Here is a 24,279-nt window from a genome sequence, read left to right as displayed (position 1 = left end):
GTTCCCAGCTCACGGTAAATGATTTGAGCCTTCTCCCCTCCCCCAAACTCTCAGGACAGCTTCAGTGTTTTCAACTCCTTTCTTATTTTCACACACATCTTTAAAAACACAGCTAAGCACTACAGCCGAAGAAAAGAAGCCTTTCTCCCGAAGCACACGGCAGGCACGCGGTTCCCCGCACGATTTTACTGGGAAAGCAAACGCCATGTCTGTGGGCTTCCGGGAGCAGTGTGTACCCTGCCTTACGTGGCGTGTGCGCGGGTGCGCGGTGGCTTTATCACGGCACAGGCAAACGCAAGCGACCTGAATACCCCGGAAAGCGCACTCGGGAGGCCCCGCTCCCCGACCCGGTGCCAGCGAGCCGAAGGCAGAATCGGGTCCCAGGGCCCTGTGCGTTGCTAAAATAACACGCGGTGCGAAGGGCAGGAGGCCGAGTTTCTCTTCCTCCCCTTCAAGTCCCTTCTCGTCCAGGCGCAGCCCGGCTCCTGCGCCCGCGGGCTCCCAACGACTCCGTGGGCGTGCGCGCCCCCTGGCGGCCCGCGGGGGAACTGCTCCGGAAACCGGCCCGCGCGGTTCCCGGGAAGGTGCTGCCACCTGCCGGGCGCGCCGGGCGCTGCACGCTGCCGCAGGACGGCCCCGAGGGAGGGGGGACCATGGGCAACTGCAGCCGCGCGCCTGGGGGAAGGCGGGAGACCCGAGGCTGGGCCAGGGCGCCCGGTCGCTTCCTCACTGGCCCCAGTCCATCCACCCAGCACCTTGCGCCCTTCTCCTTGGGAGTAGGGAAGGGAGCAGAGCTAGGGCCGCTTCAGGGGCTCCCCCTTGGGTCATTGCCACTTTTTAAAGAATCCAGTAAGCAACAAAAACCTCCACAGTCGTGGCTGGGCGTGGCGGCGCACCCCTGCAATCCCAGCACTCTGGGAGGCTGAGGCAGGAAGGTTGCAAGTTCGAGCCCACCCTGAGCACTTTAACAACTTAGTGAGGTCCTGTCTCAAAAATAATTTTTAAAAAATTAAAGGGCTGGGAGACATAGCTCAGTGTGAAGGCCTTGGTATCCCCCCCCAATTCCATGGTCATTTGGCTCCTAGAAATTATCTTTTGCAAGATGAAGCACTTGTTCTTGATGGAGACGGCTCCAGCTAGTTTCACTGATGTGCTGTTCTGGGCAGGAACGGGGAAACGGTGAGCACCAGTCATGGACGGCTGGGCCGCAGACACATGAGGGGACAGGTGGGGCTGGCTCTGGTTAAAAGCAGCTCAACGAGCCCGACTCGGTGGTGCAACCTGTGATCCCAGCACTCAGGAGGCTGAGGCGGGAGGATTGCCTCGAGTTCTCAGCCAGCCTGGGTTACACAGCGAGCTCCTGTCTCGAAAAACCAGCTTTCCCAAAGCAACAGATTCAGTGATTCAGTGCAGCGCCTGTCCTGGATGGAAGAAAGCTGAACGCTAACGCAGAGGGGGTGAAGGGTGCTTGGGGTGGAAACTGGGGTGTGACTAGAGAACGGTTTTTCTAAGTTTGAAATTCTTCAAAATAAAAATTTTGGGGGAAAAAGCACGTTTTTAGTTACTCTGAAAAGTTTTATTTTAAAGTGACACAAAGCAAAAGTCTTTCCATCGGAGGAAATTCAAGACATTTAGAGAGCTGGATGTCTCTGGAAAACAACCCTAAATCACTGTGGCTTTATCACAGCAACTTGTTGTTACTTTTTGAAAAGAGGAGTCCTCAAGGCACTTATCGGCTTCATAATCCAAGCGTTGCCACACTTAACACAACGATGCAGGACATCCAGCAGGCCCTGCGCGCTTCCAAGGCACACAGCCGCAGCTGCGCGGCTCTCAGCAGTCCAAGGGCTGCTCACGCTGCAGGCAGCAGATCAGGTTGCCGCGGTCTGCAGCGCCAGCCGTGATCCGAGCTGTACGCCTGACGGACTGGCAGACCTGTGAGGCTAGGCTGGTTCCGCCGAAGCCGCAGACGTCCAAGGCCTGCTGCCTGGATCCTCGGGCCGTCCCAGCCGGATGGGCCTTCTGCTCCTCAAAGCCACTCGGCCTGGGCTTCCAAGGGCAGCCGCTCAGCCCACACTTCCGCCCCTCCCAGGGAAGATGGGCCCTGCCCTGCGGGCTCTGTCTCCCTAACTCAGGACAGAGCTGAGGCCTGGCGGGGCGAGGATGCTGCCTTGGCACCTACGTCTGCCCTGCGTGCCCTGACTGGGCAGGTGGCAGGCCTGCCATCCTCCTCTGTGGCTCTGGACTCCTGGTCTCCCAGCGCATAGTAGGTGCACAGCGCTCACAAGGATGTGACATCCCGCTTAATCCTCCTCAGGGAGGTCCAGTGACCCCACTTCTCACAGATGGGGAAACTGAGGCTCCCAGGTCTTACATGGCTACCATGCGTTGGAAACGGGCTCCCTTCATCCTGACCTTGCTGCCTCTTTGAGGCCCAGGGTGAGAGCTGTGGAGCTGACAGGCTTGAGTCGTTAGAATAGCACCTTCTCTGTCAGCAGCAGCGGATCTGCGGGTGCAGCTGCGTAGACACGGGCAGCAGTGTAAGCGTCTGAGTGAAATGTTTTAAAAAAATTCCACTCCCGCGGAGCCTGGTAATTAACGTGGCGGAGTCCTGGGCTCATTCTGGGGCCCCGAGAAGCTATGCCCACTGAGGTCGGAGGGGACCCTGGCCGTGTGGACAGGGCGGGAACGACGTGGAAGCCACTGGAGACTGCAGCCCCAGGGAGTGAGCCGGACCCCAATCCCCGGCCTGGCAGCTTCTGCCGGGACTCAGAGCCCAGCACTCTGCCGCGTTAATCACCGGCCTGACAGTGGCTGAGCCCGCACCAGCGGGACCCTCGGGGACCGAATGAAGCAGGGGCGCGGGGCCCAGAGAGCCGAGGCGGCCCCGGCCTCAGCCCTGCCCGCCCGACCCTCCTCTGCCTTCGAGGGACCCTGCTCCGGCTCCGTGCCTCCCGCCTCTTCCATAGGTGGCACTGGGCGCCATCCGACGGGCCCACCGGTCTGTGCTCCGCCCCTGCACAGCACTCGGCTCCGCCCCGGCGCCTCCGCCTCCGGGGGCCCGCACCGTGACGCACCGCCCTGCCGCAGCTGCGGCCTCGGGCCCCAAGCAGCGCCCAGACCAGAGTCACCCGGCGCCAGGAGCTGCCCCAGGGTCCTGCTGCGCCCCCACTGCGGAGGGCGGAGGATTCATCCTCCGGGCCGGGCTGCCCCCACCCAGGAGGAGCCGAGCAGGCGGGGGGGGGGGGCAGGGGTGCGAGGGGCCGCGGAACTGGGCCATGACGCTGCGGAGAGAAAACTGTACGCAGTGGTCTTTTTCCGCAGCACTTCGGGCGGGCAGACTTGGCGAAGAGAACTAGGCACCCACTCCCCCTCTCTGCTTAGGGTCCGCCAAGCCCTGCAGCGCTCCCACCACGGCCTCCTTATAGGGGCCCGGCCAGCCAGTCACTGAACCCTTTAAAAACCATGACCCAAATAAACCTTTCCGGTGGTTGCTGCGTATTTTGTCCCAGTGACAAGAAAGTAACCCAGGCATGATTTGCAGAGGATGCTTGGCAGATCACCGCGGTAAAGACACGCGAATGGGCGCTTCCAGAACTGCTTCAGGGTGGCAAGAACGATGGGATGAGGGCGTGTGAGGCGACACGGGGTACTCTAGGGGTTCACAGCGAGTGCCTCTTGCTGTAGGCTTGTTACACGCACACCTAGGCCTCCACTGGCCCCGCGTGGGCCCGGCTCCGCACACCGGGTCACTCCTGCCTGCTCCACTGGGTCTGTTCCAGCCAGGCTGCGAAGCACTCACAACACTCACCAGGAGTGCCTGCGACAAACTGAAACCCTGCGAGCAGGCACAAGGCTGCCTGGAGCAGCTCTGTTTACAACCGCCAGATCTCGGGGAACCAGGCCCTGCAGCAGGCCAGGGGTCCCGGGCCACGGCGCAGCAGCCCGGCGGTCACTGTGTCCTTCCCAGGAGGACGCGGGCTCGCCCACCGGGCGGCCAGGGGAAAGGGCGTCCGAACAGGCTGCGTACAGTGCGAGCCCAAGCCCAGCCTGCTGGAAACGAAGACGCAGAAGCGTGAACGTCCACGCCGAGGGAGGAGTGGACGGACAGGAGGGTGCAGGCTCTTTAGGGCAGCGAAGCTGTTCCGTGCTGTAGAGGTGGGCACAGGTCACGGACCCTCGTCAGACCGCCGGACAGCGTGAACCCGGGGCCCCGGAGGTGACTCTGTTCCACAGCACACAGCCCAGCCTGCTGCAGGACGTCGCTAGCAGGCGAGGCGGCCAGGCGGGGTCCTGGGGACGGTGCTTTCTCTCAGCTGCGCTGTGGACGAAGGCTGCGCTACACCCTGAAGCCGACTTAAAACGATGGGCTCAGTGACGCACAAAAATGCAATCGTGCTGGGCTGTGGTGTCGGCGTCAGGTCCCAGTGCCCTCCAGCTTCCCTCTCCCGAAGGCTCCGTGGCAGCCGGTTACCATTCCCGGCGAGAGGCCGAGAACTGGACCTCTCCGGGCCGTCCGCGCCGTCCGCGCATGCGCGCCCCAGGCCTTCCCGTCCAGGTCCCGCCTCTCCGGCAGTGCGCAGGCGCAGGGCTAGAGCGCGCGGCAATGACATCACTACGCGCCAGAGTCCGCTACGAGAGGTGTCGCACAGTGACGGCGTCGCCATGGAGCCGAGGGCGGGTGAGGGGCGCGGGGGCGCAAGGGGAGGGGCGGGTCAGGGTGCGGGGAGCCCGGGACTGTGGGTCTCGCGCTCAGAGGCCTTGCAGACGCCCAACCGGCGTCCAGGGAAGATCCTGGAAAGAAAGAGGCCGGGCGTGGAGGCGCACGCCTCTGGTCCTAGCACTCAGGAGGCTGAGGCAGGAGGGTCTCGGGTTGGAGCCTGACCTGGGCAGCTCAGTTGGACCCTGTCTCAAAACAAGACAGAAACCCTTGAAGATGACCGCGCAGGTCCCTCTGCCCACGCGGTGAGGCTCAGGGCCATGCCTGTGTGCAGCCACCCCACCCCAGGAGACCGGGACGTGAGGTTGGAAACCAGCTTACCTGAAAGTGGTGCTTGGCCACAGGTCTACTCCCAGGTCACAGCCTGGACTCCACGGAGGCTTCCAGAGCCCCGGGCCCGTGGGTCACCGCTGTGAGAGGAGCCCTGTGCAGAATCGCCCGTGTGCACGCAGTCGGGCAGTGGCAGGGCAGGCGCCTCTGGGCTGGAGCCGCAGGACAAGGCCACTGGGCTGCCTGGCTGGGCCGAGCCTGCTGGGGCGTGAACAGGAAGTCACAGGACGGGCGCGGCTTTGCACACATGATGCATTGCCCACGTTCTCAGAGCTTGCCAAGGCCACACACCTGCCCTGTCCTTTGTGCCTCACCTTCCCCCACCCCACTGTGAGCGCCGGGCCTCATGGGGCCATCGGCTGCAGAGCAGGACCCCGTCCCTGTCCTGTGCCTGCAGCACCAGCACAATGTGGGGGATCCTGGTCCTTCCCCTTGCTGATGCACGTGAGATGGGGACTTGCAGTGACCGTCCAGTGTCAGCGCCGTGGGGCAGATCCAGGTGGGGATGTCCCCAGGTCCCTCCGGGGTGAGCATCTGTCAGCATGAGAGGCAGAGTAGGTGCAGGCCGCCCCCTGCCCGCAGCCTGAGCTCGGGGTCCGGGGCCTGGATCTGTTCTGTTGCCACCCTGACCTGTGACGCAGAGCGTGGCAGTGTCTGGCGCTTGCTCCCCAGGAAGCCTTCCTGTTCTGCCCATGAGTCACAGTGCTTTGTGCCACAGGCGTCTCCAAGCAGGACATCCGGGAACAAATCTGGAGCTACATGGAGGCTCACGACGTGGCCAACTTCCCCCGACCTGTTCACCACAGGATCCCCAACTTCAAGGTACAGAGCCTCGGGAATGAGGAGCCGATCCTGCGTGGGTGACACTGGGCACTGAGGTCAGGGGCAGTATTTGAGACCTGCCGGGCTCTCTGTCGAACATCCTCCCCTGCCTCTGCTGTCGTGTGCCGGGCTGGCTGGCTGGCTGAGCTCTGCTGGATACAAAGTACAGGGTTTTCTTGTTTGGTTGCAGTTCTGGGGATTGAATCCAGGGCTTTTGCACTGAGCTGCATCCCCCGCCCCTTTCTACTTTTTATTTTGAGATAGTCTCACCAAGTCACTGAGTTGACTGAGTTGAGCTTGAACCTGGGATCCTCCTACCTCAGCCTCCTAATGCCAGCTGGAAGCATGTTGCTGCCATGACACCATCCACAGAACTGCCCTCCCTGTGGACAGCAGAGCCTGCTGTTCAAAACCCAAGATCCCCGTTCATGATAGTTTTCATGGAAAAATGTTTGCTTGGAAGAAGCAACATAGTAGCATGTGATCTTTGGCTGTGTATTTTCCAAGAAAAAGGAAATGCTTTTGGAAACATGATCGTTGTGCCAGGCCTGAAGGACCCGGCCTGGGGCTCACCAGCACCCCCAGGCCAGACTCTGTCTCCACGTGGGGCCCTCACTGGTCCCTAGCTGAGCGCTTCTGCCCCCCTCCAAAGCTGTTCTTTTGTGTGGTTTTTGTCAATACTGTGCTATTTTAGCACTTGTTACCTGAGGGAGAGAAAAGCATGTGAAGGACGAGGAAGACGGAGGACACAGGGTCATTTAAAATTTTTTAAATGAATCACCTGAGCCAGAGGTGGTGGCACACGCCTGTGAGCCCAGCACTCAGGAGGCTGAGGCAGGAGGATCACCAGAAGTACAGGGCCAGCCTGACTTACATAGCAAGACCCTGTCTCAAAAAACCGAAAACAAGCAAATGAATAAATAAATAAACAGAGTCAGCTAGCGGGGAGCTGGGTGGGGCCTGCTGTTTCCTGGTCCAGGTGGTGGGTGTGGGTCTTTGCTCAGTGAACGCTCTGAGCTCTGTGCTCCTGCTGTGCCCTCAGCCTGAAGCCTGAGCCTTATTTCTGTGAAGACCGGGTCACCAGCTGCGTCCCTTCCCACATTGCCCCTCTTGTCCCCACAGTGGGCGGAGCTCCTTCGGCCAGTCTGGGTGATGCTGCTGGGCCAAGACAGCAGTGTAGCTCCAGGGCATGTGGCTCCGAGGGCCCTATGATTTGCCATCAACCCACATATCCGAAACAGGAAGTTAAAGTGATGAACATATAGAGAAAAACAGATAATTTTATACAGGTATTTAGTAAATAAAAAATATACAATATCGCTTCTCGGCCTCTTGGCTAAGATCAAGTGTAAAAATATACAATAAAAAATGTACAATGTGACTTAAAGTAGAAAATTTAAATGACCTATAGAGAAACCCATAGATTCATTCATTATATTAAATATAGTTTCCTCATCACCTTACAGCTAGAAAGTTTTAAGTGCTGTCCGTGCCCCATGACTACTCACTCACGAAGGTTACACTCAGATGGTACTGAGTGGCTGCAGTGGAGACCGTGTGGAAACAGTACAGCTCGTGGGCAAGCAATCACAAGGTGGAAACGCTGTTGCATTCAGATGCACACAAACCTTAGCTTAACAACAAACAGTTCAAAAGAACCATAAGGCATTATGATTTCCGATGGTCCATGAGAAACCATGAATACAGGTATCTGATATGAGTAAACACCAATCACCATATTAGTAACAATATTTTTAAAAGAATCTTTCAAAACATGACAAATGCTGTAAAGAGTACATTCAGTAAGAAATGAGATACAGTGAACCCTGGAGTTACAAGGGCTGATGTATGAACAACTTGGGTTACGACCAGAAATTTAGTTTTAACTAACGGTCAAAGTCTTGAGTTACGACCTGAACACCGGCCAGCCCTTGCATGCGCTTCCAGATGGTCTCAGATTCCGATTTAACCCTTAAAGAGTTCCGGAAGGAACATGATAGCATCCTCTCCTGTGTGGGGTTAACTGGGAAACCCTGGGCCAGTGTCTCTCTGAGGACACTGGGATCTGCCTGGAAGAAAGTGTTCCCTAACATTCATTATATGGGAGAGGGACTCTGAGGGCAACTGACCAACTTGAGTTACAACCAGCCCTTGGAGCGAATTGAGTTCCTAAGTCAAGGGTTCACTATAACGTTTTAAGAGTGTAATAAACTCTACACATGGGCTGGGGATTTAGCTCAGTGGTTCCGGCGCCTGCCTCGCAAGCGTAAGGTCCCGAGTTCGATCCCCGGTACCCCCCCAAAAATAATAAACTGCACATGTAATGTTTGTATTTCCATGTACTCAAATTTTAGCCGTATTAAAATGCAGTAAATTGTCACAATATAATTTTGCTTTTGGCCAACAATGCTCGCAAAAGATGCGCTGCCCGGGTGCTGCCCCGGGCTGCCGCCTCTACCCCGCCCCACGCCGCTGGCGGGAGGCCACACCCTCTGGGTGACGGAGGTCCATTGCCCTTGTTTTGGCTCAGGGGGCGTCCAGGGCAGCGGAGCACCTCCCTCGCCTGCAGGAGTTCAGAGTGGCGGGAACCGTCAAAGTCAACCCCGACGCTCCCCAGAGCAAGGCCCGCTTCCTGGTGCTCCAGGTAAGCTTTGTTCCGTCCGCTGTCTCCCTACTAGGGGTCTCACCTGGCTTCCCAGAACATCCGGGGCCTGGACGTTTTTGCCAGAGCGCAGGAAGTGAAGGTGGACCCGGACAAACCACTGGAAGGCGTGCGGCTGATGGCTTTGCAGGTAACCCCACCTGCCCGAACTTGACCCGCTGGCAGGACAGGTGCTCTCGGGGTCTCTGTCATGGGTCACCTTCAGCACCTCTTGCCTCTTGTCCCAGTCCCCAAGTTTCCCAGCTACAGGGTGCTCACAGCCAGGGGCGCAGCTGCCGGGGGTCGGGGGTGGTGGTGGTTTAGAGAGAGATCAGCAGGCTTGTTTTTCTTGCTACATTGGTAAGAATTCTTTGAGACATGTTAACTTTGTAATGTAATTCTTTGAAACACGTTAACTTTGCAGTAGAATTTTTTGAAATATGTTAACTCTGTAGTAGACTCCTTTGAGACATGTTAACTCATCAGTAAGAAATTTAGTAAATGTGGTGGCGCTGACCTGTAATCCTGGCACTCAGAAGGCTGAGGCAGGAGGATCAGTGAGTTCAAGGCCAGCTTGGGCTACATAGTGATTCCAAGGCCAGTCTGAACTACATAGTGAGACCCTGTCTCGAAAAAAAAAATCTGGTAAATGTGTCCCCAATATTAAATGACAACATTGATTTTCAGCTTAAATATGTGGGCCCCTTTTTAAGGAAAAGAAAAAAAGAACTCTCCCTGGGTTGATGTAAATGAATGTGTTAATAGTTTTAATTTGTACAAACATAAAACTCGGTATAAATTATAATGCTCGTAGCTCTTAAGCAACTATAAAAACAAAGCACATAAGTTAAACGCAGACAAAGCTATAAAAGCTGTAGCGTTCGAAGGACCCCGTTAATGTAATATAATGGTTGCTGTTGTTTTGATGAAGCGGGTCTGTCTTCGCACTGAGCTCCATCCCCAGCCCTTTATTTTTTTATTTTGAGAGTCTCGTCAGGTTGAGCCCAAATTCGCAATCCTTCTGCCTCAGCTTCCCGGAGTGCTGGGATGACTGGTGTGCACCACGGCACCTGCAAGCACAGCAGAATTTGGGGCTCCACACTGGGCTCAGTCAGGTCTTGGAACAGGCGGGCTGAGGGCCCCGCTGCCCAAGCATGCGGCCCCCAGGAGCCTCCTGTGGCCGGGCCGGGGCGGCGCCTGCACCGAGGTCATCTCGGAGCCACCTGGTGCTGATGCGCCCGGAGGAGCCCCGAGAGCGCGGCCCCTGTGTGGCCCGGCGCGGTGGGGCTGAGGAGCAAGCGAGCCTCCGGCGGGCTGGCGGGCGGGCTGCGCAGTGAGGCAACTTCGCGTCGCTGCGCGGCTTCGCCTCCAGAGGGCGCCACGCGCAGCGGCGACTTGCGCCGGGATTCCCGGACTCTGCAGGGCAGGCAGAACCCCGTGAGCGGCCCCTGCAGCTCCTCCTTCCCTGCCGGAAGGCAAACAGCAGACAGTGCCGTGTAAATTTCAGTTTTGTAACTTTTTGCTTGTCTTTTTCTTGAAAGAGCCAAAAAACACTGCTGGTTCCGACGCCGCGACTGAAAAGGGGGCTGTTCAACAGGATCACGCCACCCCCCGGGGCGACGGCAGCCGCGCTGCGCAGGTGCGCCACCTCCCAGGTGCGTCCCCACCGCGCAGCTGCGCAGCACCGTGGGTCAGTGCGACGTCACCGTGCATCTGTGTGACGTCACCGAGCAGGGGCAGAGCCAAGAGCGCAGGAAAGGGTGGAGTATTCAGAAATCCTCCCTTGAGGGCGCCGAGTACATAACCATGAATAATGGATTAGGGTTAGGGTCAGTCTAGTGTCTAGAGACTGAATGATTTATTATTCATTGACATCCTGTCTTGTTGAAAAAATAGTATGTACTGTGGCTTAAAATATATGCAGTAAGTTGTGTGTGTGTGTGAATGAAGTAGCAAAGGGAAAGGCAGGGAAATCGCCTCACAGCTTCCGAGGGCTGCTGCAGCCCCAGCCTGACCGCACATCCTGACCCCACATGTGGCCGCACGGACCTGTGGATGAGGGTTTCGCAGCCAGGCCCAGGGCTGGGCCTGCCGTGTGGCCCTGGCAGGATGGTGATGCGGACTGTTACGGAGTCCGTGTCCCGTGAGTGTGCCATTGCTCCCTTTGCCCGCTTCCCGGGAAAGAGACTGGGGGAGACGTACCTCACAATGGCTTCTGCACCTGCTGGGAACCTGACAGAGTCCCACCCACCCCCACCCCACCCCGAGCCCTGCAACCTCGGATCCCGCTCTGGTGTGGTGGGGCGGGGTTCGAGCCGCTGCCCTGGTCTCTGGCCAGGAGACAAGGCCCCGCCCCGCCCGTCTCCCTTTCCAGGGTGTGAGGAACTTCAGCGTCCCCGTGGGCTTGGACTCCAGTGTCCACGTGGACTTGGTGGTGGTGGGATCCGTGGCTGTTTCCGAGAAAGGTAAGATGGGGCAGGGCTCCGCTGCCTGCATGCCCTCGGGGCTGGCAGTCACTCACCCGCCCGCCCTCAGGACACACCTGCTGTCCTCCCCTCTGCAGTCAGCCCTGCTGGGTTTCCAGGCTCAGCTGGAGGAGCAGGAGATTCATTGCACCGGGCTCGGGCTCGGGGTGGGGTGGGGGTGGGTGGGACTCTGTCAGGTTCCCAGCAGGGACTGAACTTCAGTGGTCCTAAGGGGCGGGTGTGAGGCCTGGGCAAAGGGAAAGTGCTAGGTTCTGAGCCCCGCTTTCACCGTGTCCCCCTTATAGCAGGGGCACCCCTTGAGCCTTTCGGCAGGCAAGGACAGGCTGCTTGGTTTGCAGAGCAGCGGGGCCCCGCCTGCCCCCCGCGTACCCACATTACTTGCTCTCCATCCCAGCTGTACCCCCGTTCACAGTGTGCCCGGACCCAGCTGCTCTCTCTGAGGCATCGGGACTGGCACCCCGGATGTTCCTCTCTTTCCCATGTGCCTACTGTGTGCCTCTGCCAGCTGGGCAGCACGGGTACCGGAAACCAGTAGGACGGGGCCAGGGACCCTCAGCCTCCAGCAGGTGTGCCCTCCCAGGTGGCCTCAAACCCACTGTGGCCTGCAGATGCCGTGGACACTGGGAGCAGACGCGGGGCCCAGGTGGAGGAGGCCTGGCCTTGGGGTGTGGCAGGACTTGCAGCAGAGCCCCCGAGAGGCCCTAGGAGCTTCCTCTCCAGCTCAGAGACATGTGAAGCAGAGCAGTGTTGCAACTCGGCCTCCCAGTCACCACAGCTTACAGTGACAGCATGGCCATGTGTGGGGCAGGCAGCGGAACAGCTCAGAAAGCTCCCCCTGTGCCTGTTCCTGTGGGCCACTGCGGCGTCCCCAGTGGGGACCCAGATGCACCAGCACTGTGCACTGGAGTGGACTCTGTCCCGCCCTTCCCGCTTTCCCTGGAGCAGTGAGGGTGCATGCTCTGCACTCAGCCCAGGTCCCGAGCCTCGTGTGGGGGCAGCTGGATGAGGTGAAGCCCGGGTGCTGCGCAGTCTTGGCAGCCCTTCCAGGCGGGAAGCTGCTGGGCTCAGCCTGGACAGTGGGCCTGATCGCCCATGGAGAGGCTGCATACGTCTGCTGCCTCCTCCCCAGCTCCCCTGTCCCCGCTCCCAGCGGGATTATCAAGCACTGATCATCACAGTCTGAAGTGGGCCACGGTCCCTCGTTTGCCCTGTGATTCCCATTTAGTGACGAGTGGCCGAGCACTCTGCCTGCCCACTGCCACCTGCTGTCCTTGTGTGTCCTCCACCTGTCATCTCCCCGTCATCTACTGCTTCCCCTCCCTGTCTCCCTGCACGCATGGCTGGGGCTTTTACCGCGGCAGCACCTGCTCTGTGGGCTCTGTCTGAGAGGCCTGGGCAGCAGTGCTGTCCCCAGGGAGGGTCCTGCTGATGGCCAGGGCCTGGACCCCCCCGAAGTCCCCATAGGAAGTGCATGAGCGCTAGGGAGGCGCAGGCAGCCCTGCTGCACTCCTGTGCCCTGGGCCTCCGGCTGCAGAGGACCCAAAGCCTGGGCGGCCCCAGCCTGTCCTCAGTGTCCGGCGGTGTACGCTGGTCCTGCTCAAGCCCCTGGCCCTGGCTGCTGCCTGCAGGGCTGGCAGGCTGTGTCACCGCGAGTGGCCCAGCTGGCCTCAGAGCTTTTAGTTCTCTGAGGTAGACGGATCAAAACTGCTTTGCTTCTGCAGAAATGTGCTGTCTCTCAACAGTCTCTCCTCACACTGAGCTTAAGTGAGGCTCGCTGACTAAGAGCCAGCCCAGCGAACTTAGTTTTCCTGGCAGCTAAAAAGGTCCCAAGTTGCTTTTCAGCCTGAATGTCCGTTTCTGCTGGCTGCTTCTGGGGTTGCTGTGGAAACCAGCGGCTGGGACCGTGGGTTCAGGTCCCTCCTGAGGTGGGCTGGTGAGAGCCCACACCCAAGGGGCCCAGGCCACTCACAGACCCCGCCCCTCGTCCTGTTCCTCAGGCTGGAGGATCGGGAAGGGAGAAGGTTACGCAGACCTCGAGTATGCCATGATGGTGTCCATGGGAGCCGTCTGCGAGGGGACACCCGTGGTCACCACCGTCCACGACTGCCAGGTGCGTCCTGAGCCACCCGAATGCACAGGGTGGAAGGCAAGTCCTGGGCAGCTCCGAGAGGTCCCGAGCCGTGCCATTCCCCCAGCTCCTCCTCCCTTCTTCCCGGTCAGGTCCTGGACTTCCCGGAAGCACTCCTGGAGGACCACGACCTCACAGTAGACTACATCCTCACTCCAACCAGGGTCATCGCCACCGGCTGCGAGCGCCCAAAGCCAGTGGGCATCACGTGGTCCAAGGTGGGTGGCTGCCAAGCCAGCCCTGGAGCCCCATCGCCACCCCTTTTACCATGGGCCCTGCGAGGCTTGGCTGCTGCCTCCCACCCAGCCTGGCCCAGTGCTGGAATCCCCAGCAGAGATTTGGGACAAGGTAGCATCCGCTCACATCACTGGCTGAGTCCCTGCCTGCAGATTTGGATGCTGATAACAGCAGGCCCAGGTCTGCCCCGTGATGGCAGAGGTAACTCATGGCAGAAGTGGCAGGAATGACCCGGAGGGCGGTGTCCTGGCCTCTGTTTGGCAGCTGCTTTTCATCCTTTAGTGCTGCCCCCCATCCCCCTGCAGTGCAGTCTGCTAGCTGTGCTGCAGCCCTTCCTCAGTAATTACTGGGCATCCCATCGTACATTCAGATCAGCAAGCAGGTGCGGTGAGGTGGGAACAGAGCCCTGGCCCTGGTCTCACACACATGGCAGTCAGTCTGCAGTAGGGGTTTGTCCCCAGAAGCCAGTCGGCAGCCCACAATGCTGTGTCTGGTGGTAAACAACCAGAGCCACTGAGGAAACAAGGAGAAGCTATGCTCCATGGGGACCGAGTGCAATTGCCAGATTCTCCTTTAAACCCAAATCGCCCAGAGTTTGGACCCATAGAAAATCAGCATCCGCCTCCACGGATGAACAGGAGCTGAAGTACCTGGCACTCAGCCGGCGGGCAGTGCCTTTGCCTGTAATGCCAGGGGTGGACAGTGTCAGTGCCTAGTCCTTCTTGGGCAGTGAGTAAGAGCAGATGGCAACAGTTTATGCAACCCGGAAGCAGATTGCCAGGCCTCTCCAAGGGCATCAGAAGTACCAGGGAGAAGGTGCCACGTCCTCCTGAAAATCAAGATGGCCTTTAGTGTCTTTCCAAAGAGCTTGGGGCCCCTCAGAATTTGGGCACAGCTTCCCTGGGGATGGAGGCTGTCGGCCCCACCCCCAGCAATGAGGCCAGGTCTCCCTGTCCCTGGGGCAGGGGCTCAGGGGCTGCCTACGGCTCAGCCCTCAGCAGGACTACAAGGAGAGCACTGGGGGGGGGGGGGTTCCCACTGCTCACATCTGCAGTTCTTCAGAGGCGCCGCGCTTGATGTCATTGAGCCTGTCAGACCAGTGCACTGTCGTTTATATCTGGAGGCCCCCAAAGGCAGGGCTTGTGGGGGGTGTGGACTACGGGGTGGCACAGCTGGCTTGCTGTTGGGAGGTGGGGCCTGGCCAGAAGAGGCGGTCACTGGGGCTTGGCCTGGAAGGCTCCGGCTCCCTCCCCAGTTCCTCCCTTCCCTCTGCTTCCTGGCCACCGTGAAGTGAGCAGTTTCTTCCACCAGACCTTCCTGCCTTGGAGTCTGAAAACGTGAGCCAAAGTAGACCTTTCCGTCCAGTTGTGGGTATCGGGTATTTTGTCCCAGCTGCCGGAAAGTGACTAAGACAGTGTGACACCCTTACCTTTGGGCAGAACTAGGCCCAGCAGGCCTCCCCAGGGCACCCAGTACCAGAGCCCCACTTCACCCCATCCAGGAGACATCAGACGAGAACCCCATGCCTGTGACTGGGGGTCCCTGCACTCAGCTTCGTCACCAACTAGTAATCCTTTGTGTGGACCCTGTCCACTCTTGGTCACTTTTTTTCTGTCACTGCGACGCAGTACCTGATGCCCACAGCTGAAAGGTGGGGAGGGCTGTCTATCAGGGTGGGCGGGGCAGGCGGAGGAGTGCCACCCCCAGCCCCCAGCCCCCCAGCGCAGGCGGGAGGGAGAAGCTGCAGAGTGGCTTGCGCTCCCCAGCCCCACCCCGCGAGGGCCCTCGGGCAGGCCCCACCTCCTGCAGCAGTCACGTGGGGGGGGGCGCCCCACGGTGCCTTCCGGAAGCCCTGCTTGTGATCCGGGAGACTTGGGGAAGCTCCCGTTCAGCCCCTGGCATTCGGCCTTGGTCTTGCTATGCATGCAGCAAAGTGTATTTTCGTGGACGTTTGTTGAGGAAAAATCTTCAAATTCCAGTAAGGGGGCGGGGTGCGGCTGGATGCAGAGTCCTGCTGTCCTTTCTGCTCCCCCGTGGATACACGCGTTCGCCTCCTGTCTCCTCGGTCTGGAGTAGCGCGCCGCTAACGCTGGCTCTCGCAGGGAGGGGTGAGAGGTGAATCAGACACGGTTCCTTTCCTCACTCATCTTAGCTGCGTCTGCCTGGCCTTGCGCCACCTTCCTCCGGGACCCCACTGCCCTCCGTCTCCGGCCTGTGCCACGGGGCTCAGAACGGGACAGCAGGCGGCCGGCGAGCGGGTGGCAGGTGCACCACCAGCACCCCGTCTGCGAAGGACGCCAAGTGCGCCCGAGCTAACTCAGAAACGCCGGCAGTCCTCTTTGTCAAGGGGGGCGGGACAGGGCCGCCCACCAGGGGGCGCCTCGCTAAGGACGCTAAGGAGGCGGGGCGGGTCAAGGTCCCTCCTCTGCCTTCAAAGAACCGACGGAAGCGAGAGACCCTGCGGCGGGCCTGGGCCTGAGCCTCAGCTTGACCGAGGTCCTGGGAAAAGTGTCTTCACTGAGCTGTTCTCAGTGACTTGTGTACCACTGCGGGGTAGAGGGTCCTCTGGCCTTGCGCGGGGCCCAGTGCGGGCCTGCAGCCCTCCTCCACAGGGGCCATGCAGTGCCGAGGGCTCGCTCCCCGGGCGGCAGGCAGGGCTGAGGGGCCTGGCGTTTGTGAAGCTGCACCCCGGACTCCCTGCCCCTTGTCCCCAGCTTGCTCCCCCCACGCCCGTCGGTGCCATGATTTCACCTTGGCCATTTGGAAGCCTCTGGAAGCATTTTCATCAGTGAATAAAGAAAAGACAGCTGACCACCGTTGTGGGGTGGACTGGTGACTGTTTCTGCCAGTGGCTGCCACACTCCCGCTCATCAAGGATGAGAGGGATTTCAAGGTCTTCGCCAAAGTGAGCGCCTGAAGGCAGAGCCTGAGTTGAGGCCGGGCCTCAGGTTGGCAGGGCAAGTGCTGGGCTCAGGATTCTGACCTGGCCTGGCCCGAGCCTGGACCCTGGCATGGGGCTTCTGATCGCTGCTCATAGGGCATGGACTGTGAGCGACCAACATCCTTGTGCTTGAGCGAAGAGGGATTTTAGCAGGTAAACGACAGTCAACTGTGCGTTGTGATCTTTTTTGGAGAATGGAATGATTACTCAAGGAGGTGAAAAGGTTGTTTTCTGTTTGATGAACAAGCAGGACCTTTCATTCCACATGGCAGGTTGACAGCACGTAATAACTGTTCCCAACTGCAAGCCAGGAAACTCCGAGCCGCGCCGTGCAGGGCAGTGGTCTGGCTGCCTGGCTGGCGCTGAGAAGGCGCCGTCCACTCTGGCCCCAAGATCCCCAACCCTGCCGCAGACAGAGGTGGGGAAGGCGGGGGAGCAGCCCGGAGCACTGTGCTCTAGGAAGGAGCCAACTGACCGGGTTTCCCCTTTGAGCCCCACCCAGGTGGCGCCCGGCTGCTGAGTTCCCCTGGCTCCAGGGTGTAGGGCCAGTGTTGGGCACTGCAGGGCACATTTGCCCCTCATGCTGCAGTCGAAGGTGGATTTCTGGGCAGATGCCGAGGCGGGAGCTGTGCCTGGGGAGGACACTGGCCTCTGCCAGGGGCAGCCTGACAGGCCAGGGACAAGCGGAGGGAGCTCAGGCCCTCACTGGAAGCGCCATGTTTGCGGGACGGAGGGGCCCGAGCCGGCCACTTCCTGTCACCCAGATGACACATTGCCCCTGCTTGCATTTATACCTGCAGTCTTGGATCTGATCGTCCTTTCTAAACACAGGATCCCGAGACTTGGAGAGTCAAGCTGTTCCTGTAAATCTGGTGTAGAGCACCCCAGAAGAGCCTGGGTGTGGCACTTAGGAGGAGGTGGCCGGGACGTGAGCCAGAGGTGGGCTCCCAGCGCCTGTCTCCTGGGATCCGCTCACGAGAATGCACAGGGGCCATGGGGCCGCTTTGCATGATTGGGGTGTGGCTGCGCTGTGCCATGGCCTGGTGTGGCTCGTTTCCTCTGTGACTCAGGCCTGCCCATGGGCACATGGGTTCTGCCGTGCAGAAGTCCCCAGGGTGCCTGCCAGGATCATCCTGCTCGGTGGTGCCCTCGAAGCCCCTTGGGGTTCACAGCCAGCGATGCTCGATGCTCAAGCGGGTTGGGCCTCGGCTGGATCTCGAAGGCAGGAGCCTGATCCCCTTCTGCCTCCCCGGTGCCAGTTCCCAGGAGACACTCAGAGGTTGGTTGTCCTAGTCCAGAGAAAGCCAAGAGGCCCCTGTGTAGCAGCGCTCTACAGCCGGGCGAGGTACCGATGACGATGCATGCCTGTAATCTCAGCTGCTTGGGAGGCTGAGGCAGGATTGCAAGTTCAAGGTCAGCCTGGGCAGTTTAGGAAAATCTTCTCTTAAATAAATAAGGGCTGAGGCTGTGGCTCAGTGGCAGAGCACATGTGTGAGGTTCTAGGTCCAATACTCAGCACTGAGAAAAAGAAAGAAAAGGAAAAAGGTCCCGTAGGTTGGCCCTCGGCTCCCGTGTGGCGTTTGTTTCCTGGCTGGAGCAGCCACCGCAAGGAGTGTTTGGCAGAGGCAGCGCTGGACTCAGGTGGCCTCTCCTGTGTCTTCGGCCAGGGTGTGACCCCGAGATGGGGGGGAACCTGTGGCCCAGGAAAGGCCTCTTCCCCCCTGCACAAGGAGGGACAGGTGTGGGGCAGAAGCCTTGCTGTCCCCGGGGACGCCAGGGACCAGGTGTCCCCTCTGGGCAGAGGCCCCCACCCCGCAGGACACACTGGTCCCAGGCACCTGGTCCGCCATGCAGCGGGGTGGCAGGCACAGTCCTTAGGCCCCGGGACGCCTGAGAACAGCGGCTCTGCTTTCCTCTTTCAGATCAGCCCTGAGATGCTGGAGAGAATCCCGGTGCTCCGAAGCCTACGAGAGCGAGAGAGGCGGGCTGGGAAGGACGTCAGCCTGTGGGCCGATCTCCCGCACCCGGCACCCCTGTGCACCGTCGTGGGACCCCAGCTCGCACCCCGGCCAGGGTTGAGTGTCCCGGGGGCAGCCTCTGGCAGGATGGGCAGCCCCCAGCAGCGGAGCCACGCTGGACAGACACAGGCCCTCCGCCACCGGCGTCTCTGACAGGACACTGCCGCCCTGTCCATGGCTGTGCACACAGTGAGTGCGGAGCGGCTGCAGGCTCCTCGGTTGGCTGCGCACAACGGCGGCCTCTGTGCCCGGCCCAGCCACACTGTGCAGAAGGGGCCCGCACTCTGTGCCCAGGGCGCAGGCCGGGCGGCAACCTCAGGACGCAGGCGCCCTCTGGCCCGCGCCCCCCAGGCCCTGGCCACCCCCCAGGTGCTCTTCACCCCACTTTCCCGTTTTCCCACAGTGACCGCTGTGCCCGAGGGTGTCCAGGAGTCCTGGGCATTGGATAGCAGAGGCGGACACATGGCCCTCACCCCACATCCCAGCTCCCGTGTCCAGCCTGCCCAAGGCCAGCTCAGCCCTCAGTTGGGAGGCACAGCGCTAGGTGGCCACTCCTGGCGCTGGGGAGCCAGGCTGCTGGGTCCCCTCACTCGGGACCAGGACAATCCAGATTGCTGGGCAGGTAGCCGGAAGCGGTCTGTCACTTTATATCTGTGGGAGGTGGTACCAGAAAACTAGAAATGGCCCCAAACGTGTCCACCCTCAGATCTCCCACTGCCCCTTGCTTCCTTGAGGGGCAGCTCTTGTCCACACCAGGCAGGAGTCCCGGCCACAGATGTGATGGCAGGCTCCCAGGCACTCAGCATCATGAGGCACACTTCACGTGAGGGTGATGTGGGGCATGGGGGAGCTCCCACGGGCACGGGGTCCCATCCTGAGTGGGGAGCAGTGTTGCCACGGGACGACACCACCTGCAGAAGCTGCAGCTGTGGACCCTAGAAGTGTACCTTCAGCTCCATGGGGGAGTGCAGAGTCTGGTCCACTGCCCCCTCCTGAGTGGTGCCGGGTCAGGGTGGCCAGGGGTGCACCTTCCTCCTCATCCTCAGGCCCAGCTGGTCACCTCCACTTGAATTTTCCTATGTGCCAGGGGGTGGCACAGGTCTGTCATCCCAGCACTCTGGGAGGCTGGGGCAGGAGGATCGTGAGTTTGAGCAGCTTCGTGAGACCCTGTCTCAAAATAAAAAAGGTAAAAAAGATTTGGGTTGGAGCTCAGTGCGAAGGCCCCATTCAATTCCCTGTACCCCCAAAACAAAGCTCAGTACCATCCACTGCAGGCACTGCTGCCCTCCCTGGAGTCAGCAGGGCCCAGGGTGAGCTGGGGGCTCCAGACACAGCTGCCCCCCACCCCGCAGCCTGGTCCTGGGGGAGGTGGGGCCTGTGCTTGCTGTGCTCCGGGTCCCCACGACACATAGGCCATCATGGCCATCAGAGAAGGGGCCGTGAGGCTCCTAGAAACTAAAAACATAAAGTAAAAGCCAGTCGCTGGGCTGCAGGTGAACGGTACGGTGAGCGGGGAGATCAGGCGCACGATTCTTCCCAAAACCAGCGCAAGAGAGGTGTGAAGTCTGCGGCGGCCAGGGAGGTCATCAGAACTGCTTCCACTGAGAGAGCTGCACCTCGTGTGGAGAAGGCCGGGGCGACTGGCCCGCCTGAGGCCAGTGCAGCAGCAGTGCCAGGCAGCTGCTGAGCACCACAAGGAAGGGACGCGGCTCTCCGGGGAGCACTGGAGCCCCAAGGGATGCCGTCCGCCACGAAGGGGGACACAAGGGGCTCGCCCTATGTGCTGTGGGCCCAGGCACGAGTGTGAGCAAAGGCTCCGGGACAGCCACACAGCACGGAGCCATCGCAGCTGGCTCATGGCCATGGGACCTCAGCAGCGGGGCGCCTCCCAGCGGGCAGCACAGGGGCCGGAGAGGTCACCCGGGGGGCCTGGCCATGGCAGGGAGGTTGCCAGGACTGAGACCGAGCCTGAGAGCTGCAGCCACACAGAAAAGTGCGTCCCAGGATGACTGAACAAAGAGATGCAGGCTGGCCTTGAATTCACTGTGTGGCCTAGGTTGGTCTCCAACTCAAGGAGATCCTCCTGCCTCAGGCTCCATGCTCTCACACCCAGCTAAGAGACTGCTTCTGAAGCCCTTTCCTAGCCCAGCATTAGAAAACAGCGCCCTGAGTCTGGGGAGAGGCTTGTCCTCTGTCCCCTACACGTGTTGGGTTGTGATGGGTGCAGTGCCGTGAGCCACCGGGCTGGCCTGAGGAGGCTGCTGGAGCGAGATGAGCCATCCACGCACCCCGCTCAGTCAGGGCTGCGGATGCAGTCAGCACCGCCCCGGCCCAGCTCCTTCCAGTGCATCCACACAGCGGGAGTCCGGCCTGGTGCCGCAGCTGATGCCCGGGCATGTCGCAGTTATGCCTGAAAGAGGCAGGGGCCGACAGCACGACCCCTTCATTATGCTAGGGATTGAACCCAGGCCTTTCACAGGGAGCCCCATCCCCAGCTCTTTGTTTTTTGGGACAGGGTCTGGCTAAGTTGCCCAAGCTGGATTCAAACTTGTGCATCCTTCTACCTCAGCCTCCTGCAGTGCTGGGATGATGGGGCACCACCAGGGCCAGCTCAGCCACGTCACCACCAGGACAGCTGTCACCCGAGGGGGGAGCCCACCCTCCGCCCAGGGGCTGGGGCACACAGGCCTGCCTCGCTCTCGCTGCCACTCCATGCTGAGACACGAGGAGAGAGGGCGATCTCCCAGCCAGGAGCAGGCAGAGAGCGGAGTGAGGCCAGCGAGGCCCTCCTCAGATGTTTGCTCAGAAACATTTTCTTCTTAGTGACATAGATCTTTCAAAAAATAAAAACAGAAAACTAAGCTGGGTGTGGAGGTGCATACCCACAATCTCAGCATGCTGGAGGCTGAGGCAGGAGGACGACAAGTTGGAGCCCAGCCTGGGCAGCTTAGTGACTTGGCCAGACCTTGTCTCAAAAATTAAAGAATAGATGAATAAGGCTGGGAAGGCAGCTCAGTGTGAGGGCTCAGGGTTCAGTCCCCAGTACCACAAAAAAAAGGAAAAGAGTCGGGGGAGCAATGGCAGTGAATCCCCGGGAGGAGCCGAGCGGCTTCGGATGGGCAGAAGGTGCAGAGTGCCGGACAGGAAAGGCAGTGAAGAGCAAAGAGGCAGTGGTCGGGGCTGGGGACCCCTGTCCTCCCTCCGAGACTCGGTGACAGATCCCAGCCCTGCAGCCGGCCGTGTCTTGGTACCCGCCTCAGGGTGTTCTGGGCCTGCTGGGCTCTGCTCCTGCCCTTTTGTTCTTTGGGGTTTTTTGGTTTATTTGGTACCAGGGATCGAACTCAGGGCCTTGCGCTTTCGAGGCAGGCGGCGGCGCCACTGAGCTCCATCCTGGGTCTCTGCTCCTGCCCTTTTAGCCAGAGGTGCACACAGGAGGATGCGCTCACTCCCTCTCCTCGCCTGCTCGGCAGCAGGAGTGGCCGCTCCTCCTGAGGTGCCTGGACTGCCTGCTCTGGACCCTGGTTGGCACAGTGACCAAGGGCACTCACAGGGCTCCCTGCCCTGTCTGGGCTCAGCAGGACAACCGCCCAGCAGGGCACCACAGGATGCAGAGAACCTGGGTTCCTGGGTGCTGGTGGGGCTGCGCAGCTGCATCCTGCCCTGGCCGGATGTGAGGGCAGAGGCCAGGGCTGGGTGTTGCCCACTTCGCAGCCGGAGCCCCCCTCCCCTGGCGCCGCAGAGCCAGGCTGGGTCCTGTCCTGTCCTTACAGCTCCCGCTGACTGAGCCATTTCAGACGCCGGTGTTGAGAAACTTGGCCTCTTGTCAGGAGTCTCCCCAGGCTGGCAGAAGCCCACTGTGCCAGTGGGCAGCAGCGTGCCCCAGGGAACTGGTCCCCGCCCACGCTGCCCCATTCAGAGACAGCTGAAGGCTGGCACACACGAGGGCACCACGTGGAAGGAACCCCAGGGAGATGCCAGCCCATGCTGGGACAGCAATGCGTGAGGTTCGTCATTTGACAGCGCTGAGCTGTGGGTCAGTGCTCGGCTCCTCACTGAGACCTAAATTCATTTAGGGTCACAGATAACGGTGGACATTACAGTGCTCATATGTAGTTTACATTTCGATCAGATACTAAGTTATCCACACAGGTATTTATAAAGTGTAATTGAAAAAGGTATGGTAGGGCTGGGGATTGAGCTCAGTGGTTCCAGCGCCTGCCTCGCAAGTGCAAGGTCCCGAGTTTGATCCCCGGTACCAAAAAAAAAAGGTATGGTAAATGTTTAAATAAAAATCCATGGCAGTGGAAGATGCATTGCCATGAATCCTCTCAAAATCCTCCCCCCGATTCACACACACTCATCCATTGTTCTTGCCCCTTTCTGAAGCAGCTCCACATCCCTTTCCTGAGTATCTTTTTGTGTCTGCCTCAGAGTTCTGAATCAGTTCAAAACTTTCACAATTCCCACCAAATAAAAACATGACGCTGTGTCCTCATCCACCTCATTCTCTGTACCTCCACCGTGCAACTCCTGGCTCTTCAAGTCAAAATGACCATTAAAGGAGAACATTTTGAATTGATCCAGCACATTGAGACAGCCAGGACATCGCAACTAAGGACTCTCATGAAAGGGCTTCAGAGCTGCTGCAGAAAGTGGCCAGGACAACTGGAGGGGATTGTGAGGGTGATTTGTGGCGATGTGTCCTTTACTGTAATAAAATGTTTCTGTATTTCAACACTCACTGCAGGCTTTGTCCAGCACCGTGGTCACTTTGAGAGGCCTCTATCTCAGACCTCGAGAGCTGCTGTGGGTGCCCACTGTCCCCCAGTGAGTGGAGCCTGAGGTACTCATGTGCTCTCACTTGGCACGGGTTGTCCCCAGCTGCCACCAAGGTAGAAAGAGGCAAAGCCAGGGCCATTCACTAGAGGAAAAAGGCAGCCGGGCGTGAGGGATCTGCCCGGTCACACAGCAGTGGGGCAGGGACCGGTCTGCGCCTTCGGTGCCGGCAAGGGCGTCTGGCCTCAGCACCTCCCACTTCCGATTGCCACGGGGTCACGGCTCTGCTGCCAGCCCGCCAGGGACAGCGCCCGCAGCCTGCCGTGGTCCTTTCAGCGGCTGGCACTGGGTTGCTTTTGCACATGAGGTCGTGGGGACCGGGGTTTGGGCTGCCCCCCCTTCGCCAGTCCTGGTGGTGGGGTTTTTACCGCACCACCTGGGCAACCTTTCCAACAGTAGAGATGCTCCAAGTGGGAAGCCGTACTCCTGTGCTCACTCCCGGCAGGATTCCCCCTGTGAATGGAAGCCTTTATTGCCGATGTCCATAAATCACCGAGGCTGAGATGGGAGCCGACATGTGACCGTGCCTTGTGGACACTTCGCGCTGTGGAGGCTTGGAAGCGGTAAACTCCGGCCCCGAGGTGCTGAGCTGTGAGCAAACCAAACACCCCTGCCACCCTGGAGTGTGAACTCATGCCCTGAGCTCCAGGGAGAACTGGAAACCAGTCCAGGGAAGGGGGAGGAGCTCCCAAGGGTCCTGCTCCAGAGCTGGCAGAGCCCCAGGCCCTCCCTGGCCCCCAAAACACTGCCCTCCCATCTGCGACCTCAGCAGCCTCGGGGCTCACGGAAGCCATGGTGGACAGAGCATCCTCACAGCCTTGGGCTGGGGCCACACAGTGGGTCCTGGCTGTGTGGCGGGAGGCAAAGTCACCGTCTTAGCTCAGTTCCTCTACACTGAGAGCCCCTCCATCCCCCCTCACGGCACAGAGGGGAGCCCCATCAGGCAGGAAAGCAGTGGAAGCAGGACTTGAACTCGGTCCTCCAGCTGCTGACCCTTGACCGCCTCTCCTGGGGCCGCGGGTCTCAGGGCGATGCCTCCTGGGCCAGTGTGGCCACTCGGTGGGGCTCAGAGAGACCCTGACTCCCATCTTGTCCTGAAGAACTGGATTCTATTTTAAAT

General features: G+C 59.9%; 1 protein-coding gene across 4 annotated transcripts; it reads left to right on the top strand.

Annotated features, from left to right (window-relative positions):
• Nucleotides 1-4,365: 4,365 nt before the first annotated feature.
• Mthfsd (methenyltetrahydrofolate synthetase domain containing) lies at nucleotides 4,366-19,519 on the top strand. 4 transcript variants are annotated; one of them, XM_004842755.4, is made up of 8 exons: nucleotides 4,366-4,681; nucleotides 5,769-5,872; nucleotides 8,551-8,664; nucleotides 10,055-10,168; nucleotides 10,888-10,978; nucleotides 12,997-13,109; nucleotides 13,220-13,345; nucleotides 18,228-19,519. In XM_004842755.4, the coding sequence occupies exons 1-8, from the start codon at nucleotides 4,366-4,368 to the stop codon at nucleotides 18,474-18,476; spliced, it is 1,227 nt and encodes a 408-aa protein (XP_004842812.2). In that variant the 3' UTR covers nucleotides 18,477-19,519. The 4 variants fall into 4 exon arrangements, with proteins under 4 accessions (XP_004842812.2, XP_004842813.2, XP_012926915.1 ...); XM_004842756.4 differs by lacking the exon at nucleotides 8,551-8,664 and adding an exon at nucleotides 8,403-8,516; XM_013071461.3 differs by lacking the exon at nucleotides 4,366-4,681 and adding an exon at nucleotides 4,776-4,965.
• Nucleotides 19,520-24,279: the final 4,760 nt, after the last annotated feature.

Source organism: Heterocephalus glaber, unplaced genomic scaffold, assembly GCF_053883595.1.
Source record: "Heterocephalus glaber isolate CG9 unplaced genomic scaffold, H.glaber_assembly_v1.0 deba00000071, whole genome shotgun sequence".
NCBI lineage: Eukaryota > Metazoa > Chordata > Mammalia > Rodentia > Bathyergidae > Heterocephalus > Heterocephalus glaber.
Note: the sequence above shows the minus strand (reverse complement) of the source record. Positions and strands in the feature narration are given on the sequence as shown.

Coding starts and splice junctions, on each gene's coding strand:
- Mthfsd (XM_004842755.4), top strand. CDS start 4,366: ATGGGCTCAGTGACGCACAAAAATGCAATCGTGCTGGGCTGTGGTGTC. Junction 4,682..5,768: donor CGCCATGGAGCCGAGGGCGG/GTGAGGGGCGCG, acceptor TTTGTGCCACAG/GCGTCTCCAAGCAGGACATC. Junction 10,979..12,996: donor CGTGGCTGTTTCCGAGAAAG/GTAAGATGGGGC, acceptor CCTGTTCCTCAG/GCTGGAGGATCGGGAAGGGA.